This window comes from Neltuma alba, unplaced genomic scaffold (genome assembly GCF_004799145.2).
Source record: "Neltuma alba isolate B1F8T4 unplaced genomic scaffold, ASM479914v2 tig00002396_pilon, whole genome shotgun sequence".
Lineage (NCBI taxonomy): Eukaryota > Viridiplantae > Streptophyta > Magnoliopsida > Fabales > Fabaceae > Neltuma > Neltuma alba.
In genome coordinates, this window is record NW_021632848.1 from 19,314 (window position 1) to 35,668 (window position 16,355).

The 16,355-nt window shown below is 35.9% G+C and overlaps 2 protein-coding genes across 5 annotated transcripts; both read left to right on the plus strand.

Annotated features, from left to right (window-relative positions):
• The first annotated feature begins 879 nt into the window (after window positions 1-879).
• Window positions 880-7,419, plus strand: LOC114725297 (serine/threonine-protein kinase 38). Of its 2 annotated transcripts, none has more exons than XM_028911806.1 (14): window positions 880-932; window positions 1,468-1,731; window positions 2,150-2,324; window positions 2,664-2,747; window positions 2,830-3,071; window positions 3,358-3,574; window positions 3,888-3,967; window positions 4,203-4,287; window positions 4,756-4,887; window positions 4,980-5,093; window positions 5,189-5,236; window positions 6,076-6,160; window positions 6,533-6,589; window positions 6,729-7,419. In XM_028911806.1, the coding sequence occupies exons 2-14, from the start codon at window positions 1,514-1,516 to the stop codon at window positions 6,842-6,844; spliced, it is 1,653 nt and encodes a 550-aa protein (XP_028767639.1). In that variant the 5' UTR covers window positions 880-932; window positions 1,468-1,513; the 3' UTR covers window positions 6,845-7,419. The 2 variants fall into 2 exon arrangements, with proteins under 2 accessions (XP_028767639.1, XP_028767634.1); XM_028911801.1 differs by having other exon boundaries at window positions 914-993.
• Window positions 7,420-9,699: 2,280 nt separating this feature from the next.
• LOC114725278 (casein kinase 1-like protein 6) lies at window positions 9,700-15,890 on the plus strand. Of its 3 annotated transcripts, none has more exons than XM_028911783.1 (15): window positions 9,700-9,714; window positions 10,464-10,583; window positions 10,669-10,709; window positions 11,280-11,349; window positions 11,634-11,782; window positions 11,867-11,962; window positions 12,940-13,010; window positions 13,418-13,479; window positions 13,606-13,669; window positions 13,763-13,847; window positions 14,200-14,326; window positions 14,426-14,499; window positions 14,579-14,642; window positions 14,887-15,020; window positions 15,335-15,890. In XM_028911783.1, the coding sequence occupies exons 2-15, from the start codon at window positions 10,508-10,510 to the stop codon at window positions 15,599-15,601; spliced, it is 1,380 nt and encodes a 459-aa protein (XP_028767616.1). In that variant the 5' UTR covers window positions 9,700-9,714; window positions 10,464-10,507; the 3' UTR covers window positions 15,602-15,890. The 3 variants fall into 3 exon arrangements, with proteins under 3 accessions (XP_028767616.1, XP_028767610.1, XP_028767623.1); XM_028911777.1 differs by lacking the exon at window positions 9,700-9,714 and adding an exon at window positions 9,903-10,380; XM_028911790.1 differs by lacking the exon at window positions 9,700-9,714 and adding an exon at window positions 9,903-10,380 and having other exon boundaries at window positions 10,488-10,583.
• The last annotated feature ends 465 nt before the right edge of the window (window positions 15,891-16,355 follow it).

Consider the following 16,355-nt stretch of genomic DNA (forward strand, 5'->3'; position numbering starts at 1 on the left):
AGTTTGGTGTTGAACATAAGCACAGAGTGATGACCGCTGATGCAAAGCCCAGTTGATCGACCATTACTCTGCAAAACTCCAATTAATTTTTGCGAAGGCGCAATTAATCCTGGGAGAAAAATGATAGATAAAAACTGTGAAAATTACAAAATCATTCGATACATTAATAGGTTTTTGACAATAAATAATTTATAAATAATAACACTTTTTGTAAAAATTTCTGGTTTCGAACTTTGTGTTTTCACAAATTTTTTGGACAAGTTTATTTCTGTTTCTCCCTTTGGAAAGACAGTGTTTTTGCCTTGTCATTTGTCAAGAGAAAGAGTCCTTGCTAGTTGCTTCCCCGACGGACAGTGAAATATTGTCGATATAAAAAGTATTAAAAATTTTCAATTATACGATACACGATCCAGCAAAAAGATTTATTGGTTATGGATGAGTATTACTTTAAGTTATGACTACGAAAATGCTTATTAAATCTAAACTAATGTTGAGTCTGAAGAGGGGAAACATTACAGTCAGGGGTTTTAAAAAAAAAAAAAAAAGCATTATAGTCAGGGGACAGCGGCGGCATAAGAAAACCTCGTCGTGCCGGTTTTCTCGCGGGATCCGAAGTAACTAATTTTTAAACGTTAAAGCTGAAAATTAAAATAAGTAATAATTTTATATCTTAAATTAAAAGTGAAATATTTATATCGTTGTGTGTGTGTGTGTGTTTTTTTTTTTTTTAATTTAGCAATAAAATTGAAAATACAAATAAAAGGGAAACGAGAGCCGGTTTCAATATTCGATGCAATAGAGAGATGAAGAAACTATATAAAATGGAAGGGTCGCCGGCCATCCCATATACGAGTTCAAGAGCGTCCCGCGGAGAAGTCATTTGAGTTTCGCAGTGCCGGAGCCAGCCAAGCGAGTGCGCACCGAGATTGATGGTATCATTGCCAATTCTCTTCCCCTTTTTAGGGTTTCACGGACTCGACTATTAATTTCGCGGTAATCCGAATTCTCAGCTTTTTCCACTATCAGCACTTCTGAAATCCGTCTCCTCGGATGTGATATTTCGATTTCCATTTGATCCCGAATGTTTCTAGATTCATTTAATTCTTGGGTCCTCCCACCTTGCGTAATATATGATATGGCTTTTATTTTGGAGTGCTCTAAACTGAGGAATTAAGGTATCCTGGTGAAACTGTTTCGTGTTTCTGAAGTAAATTTTAACAAATGTAGATGTCTTTCATTGCAATTGGGTTATATGACAACTCCGAATGGGGGGAATCAGGTTATTTGTTTCCAACGACTCCTTTTTGGGAACGGCAGTAATTTTTTTTTTTGGGGGGCTTCATGTTAGTCTGGAAATTGTCGCCGTGTCTGCTGCTTTTTTGGATTCAGATTTCGTGCGATTAGATTTTTTCGATAAGTTCATGCAAGCTAATTTTTAAGGGATTTTGGCTTCTTTCTTTTATACAGCAAGATGGTTAGGGATCATTGAGGTTGCTGCTGAACTCGTAGTTAAATGGATTCCGCAAGGAGCTGGTTGCAAAGGTTACAACCACGAGATAAAATGAGGTCATCGTTAAAGAAAAAGGAGGATAGTGCTGGAGTAGATTCAAATCAACCGGGAGATGATGAAGCTCTTTCCAGCACCACAAAACAGAAGGTTGCTGCCGCCAAGCAGTACATTGAGAACCATTACAAGGAGCAAATGAAGAACCTTCAGGAGAGGAGGGAGCGGTATGAATCTTTTTTTTTTTTTTTTAACGCTGATAATGATTAGACTTTTCTTCCCCCACCCCAAAGAAAACACAGAGAGGGGGGAAATATTAATCAATGACAAAGTTCAAACCACCTAAAATAAATGTCTGAGTGTCATGTGGCATTCTTGTTTTGGTGTCTATGCAATACAAACACTTTTAAGGCTTTTCTTTATTTCAAAGCTTCGTGTCTCACCTGATAATTCCATCTCCATGGCTGACATGGTTGGCAACAGATGTTTCTTTTGTGTAGTCTTGTTTTTAAGTCAACAATTAGCAGGCCTACATGTCAAAATTGATGAAAGAATTATCTCTGCATGAATGTTAATGTGAATTATGATAATTGCTTTTGAAAATCACTTGCATGCTTAAAGTTTCTAAGCCAGTTTTTCTATCAGTCGAACTATCTTGGAAAAGAAGTTGGCCGATGCTGATGTCTCAGAGGAAGATCAAAACAACCTTCTTAAGTTCTTGGAGAAGAAGGAAACAGAATATATGCGCCTTCAGAGGCATAAGATGGGTGTTGATGATTTTGAGTTATTAACGATGATTGGAAAAGGTGCATTTGGCGAGGTATGTATAAGTTTAATACTTTTATATGTTATAGTGTTTGAACGCTTAATTCATTTATAGGCTTATGGCGATCTAAACACATTTAAAGAGTGTGTGCGTGTATATATATAGAGGAAGATATTTGTAATAAGTGAATATCTTGAAAAGAATGATTTCCATCTGCGGCTAATAATATAGTAGTTTTTAGTTCCTGAGGTAACACACAAAAAAAAAAAAAAAATAATAATCATTTGATTTTGGAATAAAACTTGCAGTACTTCTTGACTGAGTCTCTTTGTTCTTGAACTTGTTTTTCTGCTAACGGTTTGACTGCTGGCTAAAATTTTGAATTTGATGTAGGTCAGGGTCTGCAGGGAAAAGATGACAGCCAATGTATATGCGATGAAAAAGCTAAAGAAATCAGAGATGCTTCGTAGAGGCCAGGTTTGCATTTATTAGTCTTGCTAGATTTTATTTAAGTGCATGAGGTTATCATACTCATTTTGAGTTTTGTAAATCTCTTCAGGTAGAGCATGTCAGAGCGGAAAGGAACCTCCTTGCAGAGGTTGACAGCAATTGTATAGTCAAACTTTATTGTTCTTTCCAGGATGATGAGTATCTGTATCTTATTATGGAATATCTACCTGGGGGGGATATGATGACCCTTCTTATGAGAAAGGACACCTTGACTGAAGATGAAGCCAGATTTTATGTAGCTGAAACAGTTCTGGCTATTGAATCTATCCATAAACACAATTATATCCATCGGTATGTGGCTTGCTGTCTATCAGTGTCCAATTTGTTCTCTTCTATATAGAATTTGACTATTGTATGTCGGTTTAGGTTCTAGTGAAGCCAATATATAGTAAACCTGTCACTGAAAGTACAAATCTTCTTATGATTCTTGACTGCTATACATGTCATTTCAAAATGACGTGACACTGAACTATACGATGTCTAAAATCAAATTAGCTGTTTGTACAGTTATTTGTTTGCAATAAAGTAGCCTTAGATAACTGTGCATGATAAATCTTTTCAATATTTCATGTTGCAGGGATATCAAGCCTGATAATCTGTTACTTGATAAATACGGACACTTGAAACTCTCAGATTTTGGACTATGTAAACCATTAGATTGTAGCACGCTTCAGGAAGATGATTTTTCAGTAGGTCAGAATGCAAATGGATCTACACAGAATGATGAACGCTCAGCTCCAAAACGCACACAACAAGAAAAACTACTACACTGGCAAAAGAACAGGAGAACACTTGTATGTTTACTGTTATTATGTGTTAGCTACTTATTATTTATCATGTCATAGCGTGTCAACTTGATGATTTTAATACTTGGTGTGGTGTTTCCTCACACTTGGTCAAATATACAAGTCATGTGCTGATAAAATATACATGAAAACCTCCCTCTCTTTCCAACATAAATAGACGAAAACCATGACTGCTGATACTGAGGATGTCCATAAGCACTGAAGAAGATTTGTTTCTTTTCTCAATGTGTACTGGACGAATGTTTTCCTTTTCACTTTTGTTGTGTGTCTACTTATAAGGTTGAATCTGTGGATGTTGCAGGCTTATTCTACTGTTGGCACACCTGATTATATTGCTCCAGAAGTTCTATTGAAGAAAGGTTATGGAATGGAATGTGACTGGTGAGCTTTATGATATTTTAACTTGGTTTAATTTAATGCACTCTGATTTTCATAGCAAGTGAAATTAGAATGTATATCTTAGCATCCAAGTTTATTCTTGCCATAGATCATTGGAATATTTCAACTTACTTTACGTTTGCATTTCATACTTGACATTCTTTTTCCCTTTGTTTTTTTCCTTTTAGTGGTTTCATATATTATTCAAAGACACTAATGATTGTTCTGAAATCTACAGGTGGTCGCTTGGAGCTATTATGTATGAAATGTTGGTGGGGTATCCTCCTTTTTATTCAGATGATCCAATGTCAACATGTAGAAAGGTAATATTTCTGATAGAATTGTTCACTGATACAAACATATCTTTACTTAGTTTTTCGTTTTACAAGTTTTCACTAGACACTCATATTTATAACTCATGCAGTTTGCATTTGATTTTGATTTTAGTAGCCATGTTATAGTTCTGTTGCAGCTCTCATCAATGTCTTGCTTTCTAAAATATCTGGATGGGATGTAAATGATGAAAATGATGCATTTGGTGTATTATGATCTCAGATGCCCCAGTATCTTGCATATTTTGGTAGATGCCATAGTAAAGATAACTTGGTATTCATAATACACCAGATACGTCCTAATGATCTTATTGAACTAAAGTTCTTGACAATTTTGTGCTCTTGTATAAGAAAATTGAACCATATAAACCAACGTTCAGTATTGATGAGGCTGACCTATTTTTCCCCTTTTAAAACCATTTTCTGTGATACTAATTGAAATACATGTGTTTCATGCAGATAGTTAATTGGAAATCTCACTTGAAGTTTCCAGAAGAGGCAAGGCTATCTCCAGAGGCTAAAGATCTTATTAGTAAACTTTTGTGTAATGTCAACCACAGACTAGGGTCAAACGGTGCTCATGAAATAAAGGTGTTGTATGATGTGCTCTATTCTAAAATCCTGTATTTGTTCCATTATATGTTTGGATGTAGAGGTTACCTTGCAGTTGTATTCCATTTCAGGCTCATCCATTCTTCGGAGGTGTGGAATGGGATAAGCTATATCAAATGGAAGCTGCATTTATTCCTGAGGTCAATGATGAATTGGATACTCAAAATTTTGAGAAGTTTGAAGAGGTATTTTAGCCTTTAAGATTATTGCTTGGAATAAATGCTTATCCCATGCCTTTTGCCTTTTCCCATTATTCCTCGTTTTCCCTTTGCATTTGCAGTCAGACATCCAGAATCACCAAGCATCAAGATCTGGGCCTTGGAGAAAGGTAATCTTAGGAGCATGCTTCTCTGTTGGCAATTTATCTGCAAGTTATCCGTACAGTTATTATTTGCATAATCTTCTGTTGACTGATACGGTAATGAAGCAGCGTAGTGTTTCTTTTCAATCAGTACGAGATACGAAAAGAAACTGAACATCACTATTTGAATTACTTCCATATAGAAATTACAATACATCTTGGATGTTCTGAAAATTAACTTCCGTTTGATTTTACATTGCTGTGATTTGGCTGTTGAGACAAATTACGGGCTAGCAAACTTGTTATTTATTTTTCAATTTTAGACAAAGTCTGGCTGTTGAAATCATTTGGCTAATGCTGAGGCAAGCAAACTTTTCTTCAGGACCATATAAGAATTATGTCTTAATTGTTGCCCCTCTAATTGCATAAATTTTGATTTACAATTTACAACACTTTTCCCTGAACTCCTAAGTAATTTAAGTTTGGCTCTTCTAGGATTTTGTATTTGTTGGGCTCGATGAAATGTAGATGGTGAAGTATGTCGATGCTGCCTCAAGGTTGTTTGGAACTGCTCGAGAGACATTTCTTAGTGCTTAGGAAGTCCCTTTCCTAACGAAAAACTTAGTTTGTTTGAGTTGCTATTATTAGCAGTGAAACTGAAAATGGACCTGCCTTTCTCCAGTGCAGTTATTGGTTATATTCTCATTAGCTGATGCCAGTGAACTTTTCATTTAAATAATATATCATGTTATATGGTTCTTGGTTTTCTCTCTTGTTTGATCTTCTAGTTCGTGATCTGTTACGGCAGATCTCCCAGGGCTATGCATTTTTCTCTCATTCATCTTGTTTAATTGGTGATTTTGCAGATGCTCTCGTCTAAGGACTTAAATTTTGTTGGGTACACATACAAGAATTTTGAAATTGTCAATGACTATCAAGTTCCTGGGATGGGTATGCCAGTTTTTCTTTTTTTAATACCTCCGCAAATTAATTTATAATGTCTGATGCAAGGCTCTATATTAGAACAGTTATACCTTTGATCTTTAGAGGAACAGTTATATTATTTTCCCAGATACTGAAATAAGGATTAATGTTAAAGAACAAATGCTATAGTGAACTTAACCGTAGTTCATAGATTTAACTACCTAATGTGTGTTTTTGTATCGTTCTAGATTCAGAATGGAAATTATAGTCCATATCTTGTATGTGAAAATGCTTTTATGATACATTATTTTCCTTTAATGCAATAGTGGATATTGAGTATCATCAAACACATACATGCACGAAATAGTTCAGGTATAATTTTTCCCTCTTGCATTGCAGCTGAATTGAAGAAGAAATCCTCCAAGTCAAAGAGGCCATCTATCAAGTCACTTTTTGGTAGGCTTTCAAAACTCTTTGAAGTTCCTTTTTTTTTTTTTTTTTTAAAACAAGGGGTTTCTCTGGTTGCTCGCTCCTGTATACTTTTCTGTTCGTTACGTGTAAGTCTTCTCATCTGATCAAAATGGGGTTGAAACAGAGGGCGAGCCAGAAACATCAGATGCGCCTGCAGGCAATCAACCTGCTCAAGGGAGCTTTCTAAGCCTCTTGCCACCCCGTTTAGAGGCATCTCATAAAGACAAAGATACCTCCTAACAAGGCAAAACTTGTTATATGTCCAGTATGACAGCATCGGAGCCATAACTCATGCCAACAGCGTTAACCTTTTCAATGTTCAATATTATTTTTTGGCTACATCAATGGTTACTTGGTACTTGATTACAAGCTTGAGCAAAGGCATGAAGGAAGTTACGTGCCCTAGCTCTTGTACCAACTGATAAGCCTCGAGCTCTCTTGTTACTTAAGAGCCACTGACCTCAACTATGGAGGTGTAAACCTCTTACTGCATCATGTCGGTACGAAACACACTGTAAACAATACTCTGTAAATTTGTATGTTAGTGATAGCCAATTATTTGTATCACCTTCTGTCCTGCAGCGTGTAATATCCAAGGGTTTGGGATGAGTACGACTTGTTGATCAAATCTAAACAAGAGTATTGCTTTGCCGAGTCGGCATGAAAATAGTAATATTCGTTGTTTTCAGATTTTCTTAGATTGAAACCCAAAGCCCTCGTTATGTATCGTCTAATTATCATGGGATCATGTTAGGACGAACTTCAATCCAAGAAAACCCAGTAGGAGATTACTATCCGAGTTTCTTTCTGATCTATTCGTCTGGTATTACACCTCATGCACATGGGATGAGACTTTGATTCTCATGCCATTTGAAAATTTTGAGACTCTCCCCTTTCTAACTGTGGTTTTGTATGCATGTTATCAAATACTAGCTGTGTTGTCTTTTTAATAACAAGTTTAATGGTTTTTAAATTTTGCTTTGCTCATCATTGTTCATTAATGGGCATTGATTTGAGGTTGATTAAGTAAACCTAATCCAAAATGTAAGCATTCTTTTAGTATCGTGTCTCTGTTTTATTGGTGAAAAGAGTATAACGTCTTGAAGCCATCAAGGCTAGTTTGCGTAATGAGAATACGGCGGAATATGTATAGTCTTTAAGGTTTAAATTTTAATCCTTCGTGACGACTCAATCTGAAAATTTGATGCTTCAAAGCATTGCCGTAGATAGACCAATTCAAGATTCGCAAACGAGGAGAAGATGATCTTATTCAACTGATTCACGACAAAGTCTTAACTTTATTAAAAGGTTTGCTTGAGATTGTCAAATGTCCAGGTCATCATTATCCCATAGCATTAGCATCTATTTATTGAATTGTATCATTGCAAAGACTTTCGATCGCATCGCTTGGCCACCTTTGGAATTTTTGTCAAAAGCTTCTGAATTTTGCTCTTAACATGTGCACTTTTGCTATTTCGTAGGCTGTTTCATAAATTATTAATTAGGCATAATATAATCCAATACAATTATCTTTTGTATAATTGATATCTAAATTATATTACTAAATAATCACAAACCACAATAACACGTTACATTTATCCTTTTTTTTTTTTTCAACACAACTTCGTCTTGTAACATTAAAATGACAAGCTCTTTTTTTTTCCCCCTGGTTCACAAAAAGGATATATGAAATGAAATTGAAAATAATAATAATATTAAAAATTCATGCAAATTAGGTCTGATTTTAATTGATTTGTTCAAATTTTTTTTTTTTTTTGATGAGTATTTCAAATGTTAGGGTCTATTTCATCATAGGCTTCATTATTATGTTCTCCTAATAACCTGAAGTGCCGTATTAAATATTAATGAATGGTTTGCTGGGACAAATATTTGATTGATAGCGTGTTCCACGCTCCCACGCTCTCTCCTTTTTATTCCCTTTTTTGGGTTGGGTGCACATTTCCCCTTTTTCATAATAGTTATTAATTATAAATATGATTATAATTATAATTACATTCATCACTCGAATATTACAACAATGCTTTCAGCTGAATACAAAAGAAACCGCTTCAGAATACTAACCCAATTATATTAGCACGTGGGGTATGGAGCGCAGTGGAACATCATTGAGCTAAACTGCTCACGAGACCCTTTTTTTCCCCATATATTTTATAATTCTAAATTATAAATAGCCAACTTTAAAATTGTATAAATATTAATATATAAAGTCTTAGTCTGGTCAGTTGAAAACTCATTGAAGAAGTGAATAATAACCGTAAGTTCTTGTCCCAATTTATTTTCATCACATCAAAGTTTATCTATCAAAAAGTAACATCATATCGGATAAAATTTGGGAGGTTTGTGTATAATTTTTTACTGTTTTTAAGGTCTTCTGCGTATGCGTTACTTCGATTTGATATTAGAATCGGCGTATGTTATCATCAACTTGGTGGAAAATAAATGATTTGATATCCTTGATGAATGTATGAGTATCAAATTTGACAATTTTTTTACATTTTAATTGTACTTTCATAAAATATTAAATCTGGACCTTTCACTACAGCTTTGATGGTGCCGATCTGCAGTAGAGATGAAAGTGATGGAAAATGCAGTAGGGGGGGAAAAAAAAGCGAGATGGAGCATAACATTGTGGATCGAACATGGTAGAATTTAAATTTAAGATCAGTCAATAATATCGTACAGTAGATGATTGAAACAAAAATATGGAGCATTCCAAATTGTCAAATTCTACAATGTTAAATAATGCATGAATAAGCAGACCGAGGATCGAAAGAGACAGGAACGTGAATCGAGCACTTCTTGATTATAAAATACAAAGAAAGCAGTTGATAAGGAAACGAAAATACAAGACTAGGAGAGCAAACAAAATTGACTTGAGCAGAGTGGGGAAAAAAGGAAGGGAAGAGAGGAGGGGGGGGGGGAAATAAAAAGAAGAAAGAAACAAAAGCAAAAGGAGAAACCAGAAAAGAGAATAAAAGGCAAAGAGATAAAGATTAAAGAGAATCGCTTTGATATTGGTAGGCTCCCAGGGAGGCTCAAGTGCTAACTAAACTCATCTTCTGTCTTCTACTTGAGCAAAACTAAAATCTGTGAGTTTTACTTTTGGTAATTTTAAGTTGTTAATTAATATCAGCGCAAAGGATGGAGGGGGGGAAAAGAATTTTATTAATTTTTTTGGGTCTTACGAATTTTATTATTATTGGATGGAAAGAGGGAAAAAAAGGGAAAGAGCGATTACTATATAAATTTCACGTTGTACAGATTTTTCCCTGGTCATCTTTCTCTCTCATTTGCACCAGTCTCCGCCGTCCATTATCCAGCTTCTGTTTTGTAGAACAACTTTTGTCTCTTCATATCTCATCCAGCGCATACTCCTCGATCTCCTCTGCTTTTACTATTTTTATTTTCTGTTGTGAAGGTTTTTTCAATTGTTCCTGGTAATGTTTGCATCGTATTTTATCTGGTCAACTCGTTCCTGTCTTCTGGAAATTAGGGCTTCTATCTGAGGTCCGGGTTAATTGACTTATTTGCGCTCAATGGATGTCGCTGGAGAATTTGGTTTGGCCTTCTGAATAAATATTTCATCCTCATTCCTGGGGACGCTATAAATTTGGCCCGCTTTGGTTTTCTCCTCTTTGGATTTACGTCATACACAATTTTACGATCAATTGGATCACCAGATTGGGAAATTTTATTAGATTCGGGTTGATTATCGAAGAAAGCGAATAACTTGATTTGTCGGGCCCTTTTAACTGGTGAGTCCGGGGAGGAAGACGGTGTTTTTTTTTTTTTTTTTTTGTGGGTCTTTATGACATCTGAGCAGAACAACTGATTACAGTTGCTGCCTGGCGGCGTACTGAAGCCTGAAGGTCTTTGTTCATAATGGATCATGTGATTGCTGGCAAGTTTAAACTAGGAAGGAAAATTGGGAGTGGATCTTTTGGAGAGCTGTATTTAGGTAAGCGCAGTGTTTTCCCTGGCAGCATCTCTTGTGAAGTTATGTTTCTATAATCACGTATTCCTTCTCTTATTTCTCATGTTAGGTGTTAACGTCCAAACTGGAGAGGAGGTGGCTGTTAAGCTGGTATGTTATCTTTTATTGAAGCTTGCACCCCTATTCTGTGCCTGATAGGGCTAAAACGGTTAAAAATTGAATATACAGTGTTGCTACGTAAAATGATTGCTTAGAATAAATCACGATCAAATCACTTCTTTTTACCTTGTTGAATTCGTATTCATCTATAATCTCAATATAAAATGTCGTCACTTAATGAGTGCTTAGGATAATTGATCCCCTATCTTTATACAGTGTTGCTACGTAAAATGATTGCTTAGAATAAATCACGATCAAATCACTTCTTTTTACCTTGTTGAATTCGTATTCATCTATAATCTCAATATAAAATGTCGTCACTTAATGAGTGCTTAGGATAATTGATGCCCTATCTTTATATGTAATAGATATTGGCACTTTCTATGTGATATCCCTTTTGTTGTGGGGCAATTATGTTATCCTTGTTTTTGTTACTTTCAAGAGACATTTATACACCAGTTAGTGATTAGTGATTCCAGTATGCTCATGACATTCTACTTTCCTAATTTATAACCTATTTCTTCTGCTCCCTCCTCTCCCAAAAAAAAAAAAAAATTTCAGGAACCTGTGAAGAGCAGGCATCCACAGCTTCATTATGAATCAAAATTATACATGCTTCTTCAAGGAGGAAGTAAGTCCGTGCCGCCTTTTATGTTTTCGCTTTTTTTTTTTTTTTTTGAAGTAGGATTCTTAAAGTGTTTGCTAATGCGAAGTTTCATTTGGCAATTTTGAAGATACAAATGAAACATATGATCCTTTCTTTGTATTTGGATTTGGGCCCCTTGGCCCAGAACTATACTTCATTATGTAAGTCATGCCTTCAGAACAAAACAAAAGAAGTTGGGGGAAAAAATAATAAAAGAGACAAAATTTCTTTTAAGTGATTGAATTGAATTTGGCTGTTCTTTAATGAAGCGGGGATTCCTCACCTCAAGTGGTTTGGAGTTGAGGGAGACTACAATGTTATGGTTATTGACCTTCTTGGCCCAAGCTTAGAAGATCTGTTCAACTATTGCAACCGGAAGTTCAGCTTAAAGACAGTGTTAATGCTTGCTGATCAATTAGTAAGTCTTCTTGGAAACTATTTTGAATAAGGCGTCTTAGACAGAGGTGCTAAATATTCATATTTTTATTTTTGTTATTTTCAGATTAACAGAGTTGAATATATGCATTCAAGAGGATTTCTTCACCGTGACATAAAGCCTGATAATTTTTTAATGGGTCTAGGGCGCAAAGCAAACCAGGTAAAGAAGTCATGCTCCCTGATGGCATGTCCAGTTTACCCGGCTCTGCTGTTCTTCTTTTAGGGGTTTTCTTTGGTTTATCACCTTAAGGAGATTGCAGATGCAATTTGCTGATTGTTATGCATTTCTATCCAGAGTTTAGTATGTAGTACATTGCACCGTCATTTTACTCTTTTTTTGGGGTGTTTTCGCTGAGTCTGGTGACTTGACTTTGGGAGATCGTAGGGCATCCTATATGTAACATTGTCTATGAATCGAAACAATGAAGAGAATATTGTCAATGAGCAAATTTGTCCTGTATTATGAAGTCTAAATTTTGGTGTTTGTAAAATTCATATCATAGAAATCCTCGCAGATGTTCATTCGGTTTGGAAAGATAATATCTTCTGTCTTAGAGCAACAATAATGAGTTGGTGTCTTTCTAAAAGAATCCTTTGGGCGGCCTATTGTGAATATGGATTTAGATTCAGTAACAGGCAGGTTCACTAAAAATGTGTGTAGAGTCCATAACCATTTGTTTGCAACTCAAGAAATTAATGAAACATTGTGTTTTGGTTCACTAACTCCCAAAAATCCGTTTGTCCAAGTCCATTGGTCTTGGCAGTTGGCATACAATGCAATACTAAAGTCAACGTCAATAACCCATGCTGAGACTCACTTTTCGGCTTATTGTGGATGAAGAATTATTTCTACAGGGGAGTTACTCTATCAGATATGTAAACGGATTGGGATGGTTTTTGTGTTTTGCTGGCTTTAATTTTTGTGTTGTGGATAATTTAACCAGAGGATTTCTTGCTCTCCAGTGCCTTGCTTTCTTCTCTTCAATTTTTTTAAAATAATAATAATAATTGCATTCTTTTTGTCAATTAAATAATTAAAGTAAAAACATGATGAGTAGATTCTGATAAGAAAATCTTAGGTGAATGTAGAAATTTTAGATCTTCTTAATTATTTCGATAACGCACTTGTCATGGCAGGTTTACATCATTGATTATGGTCTTGGAAAGAAGTTCAGGGATCTTCAGACTCATAAGCACATACCATACAGGTAAATTTTGTCATGCTGTTTTCAGGTCATGCAGGTGCACAGTTTTGTGTGCATGCATATATTTCATTAGAATAAACTCCGTAGGAATGTTGTTCTCGTCCAGGAAGCAACAATAAATTAGCACACCTAATGTTGTATTGCCATCTTATTGGTTTTATTTTTTTCCAAAAAGAAAAAAAGGCATAGATTGCCATTTTAATCATGGAAATCTCCAAGTATATGCGTTTTGCTGAAGATATGGTTCTTATTATGTAGTCAGGTGGAGAGATTAATTCTAAACTTGAGTTATGGACAAAGACCATGTTCTAAAATTCTGTGTGCATTTTGCAGTTTTCTATTTCTTGCTAGCATTTTCCTTATTCCCTACAAAATTGCGTTATGTAAATTAAGGTGTCTTCCATTTGTAGAGAAAACAAGAACCTTACTGGCACAGCTCGCTACGCAAGTGTCAACACTCATCTTGGAATTGGTGGGTAAATATCCTGTGCTTCATTTTTTTTCCTTTTCATGCTGACATCCTATAACTAGATGTGAATCGTTACAAAATTAGACTTACCTGGTTTCAGCTACCTGATTTATTTTATCTTTCTGGCAGAACAAAGCAGAAGAGATGATTTGGAATCTCTTGGCTATGTGCTCATGTACTTCTTAAGAGGAAGGTTGGATACTCATCAAACCCGTCTTTTTTGCCCCATGGTTGCTGTATATTATTCTAATGGTATTCTTACTGTTGGTTTTCTTTGTTATTTTAGTCTTCCCTGGCAAGGTCTGAAGGCCGGCAACAAAAAACAAAAGTATGATAAGATCAGTGAGAAGAAATCATCAACCCCGATAGAGGTATTATGACTAGTAGGATTAGTATGCTACTAATTTACTCGTCGCGATGCTTTTGAGAAATCAATATTCCTTGTAGATCTAGTCATTGTTATATGAAGTTGAGTTTTGGATGCTGTGATCTTTAGTGGGATATTATGTATGACACCTGAGGCTGATCAGTCAGGCCAGGCTTTAGAATCTGCTATGCAATAGTTGCGAATTTTCATACAATCACAACTAGATGGATCATATGCGTCAGGACCAGTTTTATTTAAGCTAATTCTATTGGATATTTCTTGTCTCAAACTTTTTCAATCTAGATTTTTATATGGTCATGTTGCTTTATTGTTACTGTATGTGCTTGTGTGGATAGGTTCTCTGCAAATCATACCCATCTGAGTTTGTATCCTACTTCCACTACTGCCGATCATTACGGTTTGAGGACAAGCCAGATTATTCATATTTAAAGAGGCTTTTCCGGGACTTGTTTATTCGAGAAGGTTCTGTGTGCTTATATCTAATCTGAATATTAGCAAGGATTTTTTGTTGGAAATTTTTAATGGTCTTAATGCTAAATGGCCTTGACTTTGCTACTGCAGGCTATCAGTTTGACTATGTTTTTGACTGGACTATATTGAAGTATCCTCAGATTGGTGGCAGCTCTAGAGGGCGGGTTCGTGCTTTTATACCTTGCTTTTGTAGATTTTTGCTTCTATTGAAGTCTACTTACTGAAGTCTTTCCAATGTATCAGCTTGGCAATGGCAAGGCACTTATGAATGCAGGGCCATCTGTACAAAAACCGGAAAAGATCCCAGGTCTACTCCCTTTCAGTCATATAATTTTATGAACTTGGTATACCACTAAATCTTAACAAGTCTGACAACGAGTGTTCAGGATCTTTGAAATTATTTCTTGCCATGTATTTCCTTCAAATCTCAACAAAAACTGTGGCTTAAACTTCAATTGTAGCTGTAGTCTTATGGCCTACATTATTAGTAAAAGTACCTCACTTCTTCTGAATTCCTTACATAATCTTGGTCTTCCAATTGCTTATTTCAGCTGGGAAAGAGATTCGAGAGAAGTTTTCTGGTGGTGCGGAAGCATTTTCCCGAAGGAATCCCACAAGTCCTAGTCCTCATGTTGATGGCACCAAAAATAGGATTCTCGAGGAGGTACCATCACGCAGGGATGTGGTAAATATTCTTTCTCTAGAAAATCACTTCAAATGTTTCTCCCATAAATATCTGGTGGGTGTCAATGATACTGAAATTCAGATCTGTGTGATTACGTCACTTGAGGGTAAAAACTTTGCAGTGTAGTTGTTGACATCTTTTCTCAACGAGATCCGCGGTTGCCTGTTTGAATGCTCATCTTACCGTATGATTTGATTGTTAATAAAGCCTTAACATCTCTCTTTTAATTAGCGGTTGCTAAAGCTACACATTTTGTCAAAGGATCAATGTTATTTTTAACTTACATTTATACGTCATACATTCTTACTGAGCAGTATGATCAAGAGAAGGGACGCAGTTCCTCTCGATATGGAAGCACTTCAAGAAAAGCCACGATCTCATCGAACCGGCAGACTTCATCTGGTGACCATACTGACGGCCGTGCCGGCTGGCTGACATCCGGTGCCAACCGCCCATCTAGCACATATAGAACTCAAGCATTGCATGAGACGAAACAACCAAGTTTTACACGCAATTCATCTTCAAGAGCCAATCGTGACGAAGCTCTCAGGAGCTTTGAGCTCCTTTCTATTAGAAAGTAAATGGGGGTATCTTTTTTTCAAGACCTCATGGGACATTTTTAAAATTCTTGAGCAGCGTAATGCTTGGTCAAGTTTTATCCGATAACAATCTCACGTTGTGAAGTTTATTTTATCCTGTTCATGAGTTGGTACTAAATCGCCATGCAACGGTGGTCATACCATTTCCTAGTATTGTTTCTGGGCCAAATTGGTCTTTGCCGCCTCCCTGGACCTTTTTCCAGGCAATGTGCCAGTCTTGGTTGTTACTACGAAATTCATGTATTCAATCCAGTTCTATCAAATTCCATCATTACGTGCCTGATGTTCCTTTGCTGTTTCCTCTGTTGGTCGGCGATTAACTGTATAATTCATACTATGAATCAAACGAAAAACCCAAAAAAAAAAAAAAAAATATGGAGACGAGGAAAGAAATAGAGAGAGAACAGAAGCTTGAATTGTCTGATCACGCCCAGTGCTTTCCTTTTTCAGTTTAACAGCGGCTCACGCCAAGACGTATGTATTAAGAAAGGAACGTCAAGAGGAAGAAAGGCAGTTAAAACTTAAAAAAAGCTTCTTCTTTTTTACCGGAAGTTCAAAAAAGCTTAACCATTAATATTAATCGTTGTTTCTTATTTTTTCTTCCATCATAATAACGAAAATAGAAAAGAAATTATCCAGAGACACGAGGAAAAAAAAATTTGTAAAAATGGAAAAGAATCATACCGCGTGACAAATTACCGTTGGGAGAATGCCAAGTCCCTACTCCCTGCCTCCC